This window comes from Cicer arietinum, chromosome 1 (genome assembly GCF_000331145.2).
Source record: "Cicer arietinum cultivar CDC Frontier isolate Library 1 chromosome 1, Cicar.CDCFrontier_v2.0, whole genome shotgun sequence".
Lineage (NCBI taxonomy): Eukaryota > Viridiplantae > Streptophyta > Magnoliopsida > Fabales > Fabaceae > Cicer > Cicer arietinum.
This window is the reverse complement of record NC_021160.2, coordinates 14,694,055-14,700,419: the sequence shown is the minus strand read 5'-3', so window position 1 is coordinate 14,700,419 and position 6,365 is coordinate 14,694,055. Positions and strand designations below refer to the sequence as shown.

Below are 6,365 nucleotides of genomic sequence, written 5' to 3'. Positions count from 1 at the left end.
AAAAGTTAACTTAGTACAAAATTAAAGACTTAATCAAATTCTGTCGGAATGTGGAAATGATCAAGTTTGTCGGATAATTGACTAATGTCTTGAGATAGTGCGTCATGATTGCGAGCAATAGTAGTTTCAATGGTGGTGAAGCGAGTGTCGATAGAGGTGGTCAAATTGTCGAATTGAGTTTGGAAGAAGGTTTGGAAAGAATCAAGGCGAGTCATGATCATTTGATTGGAGATATAATCATCATCAGATGCAGTTTCCTCGCCATCTTCATCTCCTTGAGCAGCAGCGTTTGAGGGTCCAGCATTGTCCTCTTGTGCATCATCAGATGGTTGACCATGATCACCTTTATGCACAAATGCTTCAAGCTTTTCATTCCATATTATCCACATGCTAGGCAAGACACCCAAATCCAACATATTTTCTTTGGTGGGTGTATACATGACTTCATCAGAGAAGTCCACCCCAAAGTGGTCTAAAATCCGGGACATTTCCTTTGCATATGGTAAGCCAATTGCCTCTCGGGATCCAAACATGACAGATTTCAAAAAATGCCCAATTAAGTTGACGACCTTCAAACATGAAATTCATAATTTGCAGTTCAAACTCCGAAATTTGGGAGTAATTTCCAGCCTTCGGAACCAAAATGTAGCTAAGGAAATAGTGTAGAAGCCGATAATCAACAGTAAGATTTCCCACACCATACCGTTGCTGGGTATATTTGGAACCTGCTTGAGCTCTCTTTTGTTCCATGGTGCGGCGATCAAATCGACAGAGAGAGACATACGCATCATATTTAGAAATATCACCCCATTCACATAAATTGTTTGGACAAAATTGTTCACCATTAAAAGGAATATTCAGAATTTCTCCAATGGTTTTGGTATTTAAACGGATAACTTTACCCTTAACGCGCGAGACTAGCAGTTTTCCCTCTTGTATGAGATTACAATAAAAAACCCTAACCAAATTTGGATAAACTGGACCGTTGTAGCCTATAAACTCTTCAACATGTTGTGCTTTAAGCAACGCAGGAAATTTAAAGTCAGAGAAAGAGTCTAAAGTACCATACTTTGGGATAATAAGTCGCTTGTCCGAGTAGAATGTGCGAAAACGATCAATTTCTTCCGGTGTGTGTAGAAGCCGAGATAAATCTGTGATGTTGGGATTCCTTGTTCGTTTTCTTGAAGGACCCACTGCTGCATGCTTGTTTCTTGGTCCTCGTTTGTGGGCATCCATGGCGAGAAAGGGTATTTTTGGTGAAAGTGGGTTTTAGAGAAAATGTGAGAGTTGTGAGAGATTTGAAGAGGAATGACAAGAAGGAAATAAAGAGTAATGGATTTTGTTAGGTTGGGTGAATGGGTAAGTGAGTGGAAGGAGGATGGATGAGTTTTGGAGAGAAGAGAGAAGAAGATGGGGCTGTATTCGAATACCAAATAAAATAACCCTAAATATGTGAAGCAACTTTTATATCTGGGCAAAAACGCGAAGGTGTATTTGACTACACCTTCTTGTATTCGAATACACATTTTTCTAGGAACGTGTATTCGACTACACATCATTTGTATTCGAATACAGGAAATCTGGGAAAGTTTGTATTCGAATATAGACATTTGTATTCGACTACATAAGCACAGTTTTGCTTAAAAACTCAGTTTTTTATGAAAATTGCATCATGTAATACACAAATTCATATATCAAAAAGCAATAATCAATAAGAAATAAGAGATATGACAAACTATGTATATCATGCAATGGTTAAAGATCATTTTCACTCAAAATACCAAGTTCTCTTCGGATTTTATAAAATGAGTCTTTAGGTAACGGTTTTGTAAATATATCGGCCAATTGATTGTGTGTATCAACAAATGTTACCTCAACATTACCTTTAAGTACATGATCCCGTAGAAAATGATGTCGGATATCGATGTGTTTAGTTCTGGAGTGCATGATTGGATTCTTTGAGATGTTTATTGCGCTTGTGTTATCACATCTTAAGGGAATGCATCCGAGATCAACTCCATAGTCATGTAATTGCTGTTTGAGCCAGAGAATCTGGGCACAACAGCTTCCTGCTGCAATATATTCAGCTTCAGCAGTACTAAGTGCAACACAAGCTTGCTTTTTACAAGACCATGAAACTAGTGCATTTCCTAAGACATGGCACGTGCCGCTGGTGCTTTTACGGTCTGTTTTGCATCCCGCATAATCCGAATCAGAGTATCCAACTAGGCTACATATGCTACCCTTGAGATACCATAGGCCTACATTTGTCGTTCCTTTCAGATACTTCATAATTCTTTTAACAACTACTAGATGTGATTCTTTCGGATCTGCCTCGATATTTGGATATGTCAATTGAAATTCCTGATGCATCTTTATCAACATATGTTCCGGATCCCATTGGAGTTGTACTTTATTTGCAATTTTCCATTTCAAATTTCTTTAGTAATTCTTTACAATATTTTGCTTGATTGATGAAGATGCCGTGCTCAAGTTGCTTGATATGAAGTCCAAGAAAATAGTTTAATTTTCCCATCATGGACATTTCGAATTCTCCTTGCATTATTGAAGAGAATTCTTCACATATGTCCTTGTTGGTTGATCCAAATATGATATCATCAACATAAATTTGAACCAATAATGTGTGACCATTATCTCTTTTGACAAATAAAGTTTTATCAGCCTCCCCTTTGTCAAATCCTCGTTCACATAAAAAGGTGCTTAATCTGTCATACCAAGCTCTTGGAGCTTGTTTTAGACCATAAAGAGCCTTTTTCAATTTGTAAACGTGTGAGGGATTTTTGGAATCTTCAAACCCAGGGGGCTGCTTGACATAGACTTCTTCATTTATGTAGCCATTGAAAAAAGCACTCTTCACATCCATTTGATATAATTCAAAATTCATGGAACAAGCATATGCTAGTAGTAGACGTATTGCCTCTAATCTTGCTACCGGAGAAAATGTTTCATCAAAGTCTATCCCTTCCTCTTGATTGTATCCTTGAGCGACCAATCTAGCTTTGTTGCGAACAACTATGCCATTCTCATCTAGTTTATTTTTAAACACCCATTTTGTACCAATGATGTGTTTATTTCCAGGATTAGGAACAAGTTCCCAAACTTGGCTTCTTTCGAATTGATTGAGTTCTTCTTGCATGGCAAGTATCCATTGATCATCTTTAAGTGCTTCACCAATTTTGGAGGGTTCGATTTGAGAAACAAACGCCATGTTTAAGCAAGCATCTTGCAATTTTAATCTTGTTGTGACTCCTTTATTTATATCACCTATGATGTTATCAATAGGGTGATATCTATGGGTTCTCCATTCTTTAGGAAGATCATCACTTTGCCTTTCAATATTGACTCCACTTTCTTGTTGAAGTTCTTTGCTTGGATCATTACTTTCAAAAACATCATCATCATCACAAGAAATAATATTTTCTTCTTTTATGGGGTTAGTTTCATCAAAGGTTACATGCATTGATTCTTCAACTAATAAGGTTCTTTTATTAAAAATTCTAAATGCTTTACTAGATAAAGAGTAACCGAGAAATATACCTTCATCAGCTTTTTCATCAAATTTTCCAAGGTTGTCTTTACCATTATTTAACACAAAACATTTACATCCAAAAATGTGAAAGTGAGAGATATTGGGTTTTCTACCTTTGTAAAGTTCATATGGAGTTTTCTTAAGAATTGGCCTAATAATTACCCGGTTGGAAACATAGCATGCTGTGTTTACAGCATCTGCCCAAAAGTATTTTGGTAGATTTGAGTCGCTTAGCATAGTTCTAGCAAGCTCTATTAAGGATCTATTCTTTCTCTCAACGACCCCATTTTGTTGTGGTGTTCTTGGTGCAGAAAAATTGTGAAAAATACCATTTTCTTCACAAAATTCTTCAAATGAAGTATTTTGAAATTCCCTTCCATGATCACTTCTAATTGATACAATTTTGGCAGATTGTTCATTTTGGACTAGCTTGGCATAGTTTTTAAATGCCTTAAAAGCTTCATTTTTATTTGCCAAAAATAAGGTCCAAGTGAACCTTGAGTAATCATCAACAATAACTAGTCCATATGAGTTTCCACCAAGACTTTTGGTTCTTGATGGACCAAACAAATCCATATGTATCAATTGTAGCGGTCTAGAAGTTGAAATAACATTTTTAGGTTTGAAAGAACTTTTTGTTTGTTTGCCCTTTTGACAAGCGTCACATAATTTATCCTTTATAAATTTTATTTTTGGTAAGCCTACAACAAGATCATGCTTGACCAATTTGTTTAAATGATCCATGTGAATATGAGCAAATCTCTTATGCCATAGCCAAGCATCATTATTGTCGCTTACCAAAAGACATTTCATTTTCAAGGATAAATCTTCAAAATTAAGTATGAAAATGTTTTTGAAACGCTTACCAACAAACTGAGTTTCATTTGTAGCTTCATTTTGGATGACGCACTCATCTTTATTAAAAACTATCTTGTATCCTTTGTCACAAAGCTGGCTGATGCTTATGAGATTATGTTTTAGACCTTCAACATATAAGACATCTTCAATTGAGGGAGATGGTGCTGTACCAACTTTTCCAATGCCTAAAATTTTTCCTTTGTTGTTGTCTCCATATACTACATGTCCCTTTGACTCAAGTGTTAAAGCTGAAAATTTTGTTATATCACCCGTCATGTGTTTAGAGCAGCCACTATCCAAGTACCACATGTTTGAAGTCTTTTGTTTGCTTACCTACAAAATTGAAATCAAACTTTATTAGGTACCCAATGTGCTTTGGGTCCTTGATGGTTAGTACCTTTCTTTACCCATATGAAATGACCTTTTGGAACACTAATATTTCTAATATGACATGTATTAGGTGTATGACCATGAAGACCACAATAAGAGCAAGTAGGATTAAATCTACTGTTAGTAACATATGTATGAGATTTATTTTGAATAATTTTCTTATTATAAAGATCATCCTTTTTCATAACTATAATCTTATCTTGATTAGATTGACTACCTGCTTTAACAAAAATAGTTTTGTTCAAATTTGGTTTATCAAATTTTGAGTATCCAAGACCACTTTTATCATTTGAGTATCTTTGCATGTTTAGAACATTTTCCAATCCTAATTGTCCCTTTTCGTATCGTTCAATTACTCTATTTAATTGAACAATTTCGAAAGAGAGGGATTCACATTTATTGCATGCAGAATTCTGTTTTAGTTTTTCAGAATTTTTCTCCATAATATCAACTTTTTCTTGTAAACTTGAGATTTGTTTCTTTTGTGTTGATACTAGTTTACATAGATTTTTACATTCAATGAGTAATTCTTTTATTGCGTTTTGAGCATCATTGTATTCTATAATTAATTCAGTATTAGTCTTATTATAAAGAGGAGAGTCTATATTACTAACCTCTTCATCATCTGATTGATGCGAGGCCATTAATGCAACATTGGCGCATTCTTCACTTTCTGTTTCTGAAGATGAACTTACTTCATTGTCTTCCCAAGCTATGTATGCTTTCTTGAAGTCTTTCTTTCTGTTGAAATTCTTCTTAGCAATATTTGGGCAGTCTGCTTTAATATGTCCTTGTTTTCCACATTCGAAGCAAGTGAAATTTTGATTTGATGTAGAATTATCTTTCTTCTTGAAGCTTTTCTTTTTGAATGTTCTGTCGTTTTTAAGAAATTTACCAAATTTCTTAACAAGAAGGATAATATTTTCATCTTCATCTGAATCATTCTCTTTGCTTTGTTCTCTTGATTCAGTCTTTAACGCAATATTTTTGTTCTTCTTTTCTTGACTTTCATTTTGTTCTAGCCTTCCGAGTTCGATTTCATGCTCTTGAAGTTTTCCAAATAGTGCAGAAAGAGACATCTTGGATAGGCTTTTCTTTTCTGATATTGCTGTAACTTTTGGTTGCCATGCCCTTGTCAATGACCTTAGTACTTTTAGATTTAGTTCATCATTTGTGAAGATTTTTCCAAGTGCTGTCAAATGATTGGTTAAATGGGAGAACCTTTTCTGTAAATCTAAAATAGATTCTCCGGGCTGCATGCGAAATAACTCATATTCTTGTGATAGTGTGTTGAGTTTGGATCTTTTTACTTCAATGGTGCCTTCGTGAGTTACTTCCAACGTATCAAAAAAAAAACTTAAAAATGATTTTTTTGAGAAGCTACTGAAGTACTATTTTTTATTTTAAAATTATTTTTCAGTTTTTTTTTTTAAAAGCTGTAACAAGGAGATACAAGCTTTCAAAAGTAATTATTTTATGAAAAAGTTGTACTTAACACACCATATATATATCTCGGTGTGGCTAATTAAGTATTTGGGCTCAAATAATTAATGAATTTCAGTTAATA

At 34.6% G+C, this 6,365-nt stretch overlaps 1 protein-coding gene across 1 annotated transcript in view; it reads right to left on the bottom strand.

Annotated features, from left to right (window-relative positions):
• The window catches only part of LOC140921056 (uncharacterized), an 8,503-nt gene extending 2,446 nt beyond the window's left edge, over positions 1 to 6,057 (bottom strand). The window contains exons 1-4 of the mRNA XM_073370818.1: positions 5,413 to 6,057; positions 4,417 to 4,741; positions 682 to 1,016; positions 263 to 569 (exon numbers count right to left, since the gene is read on the bottom strand). Of these exons, the coding sequence (XP_073226919.1) occupies positions 263 to 569; positions 682 to 1,016; positions 4,417 to 4,741; positions 5,413 to 6,057 (1,612 nt within the window). The remainder of the gene's footprint in view (positions 1 to 262; positions 570 to 681; positions 1,017 to 4,416; positions 4,742 to 5,412) is intronic.
• Positions 6,058 to 6,365: the final 308 nt, after the last annotated feature.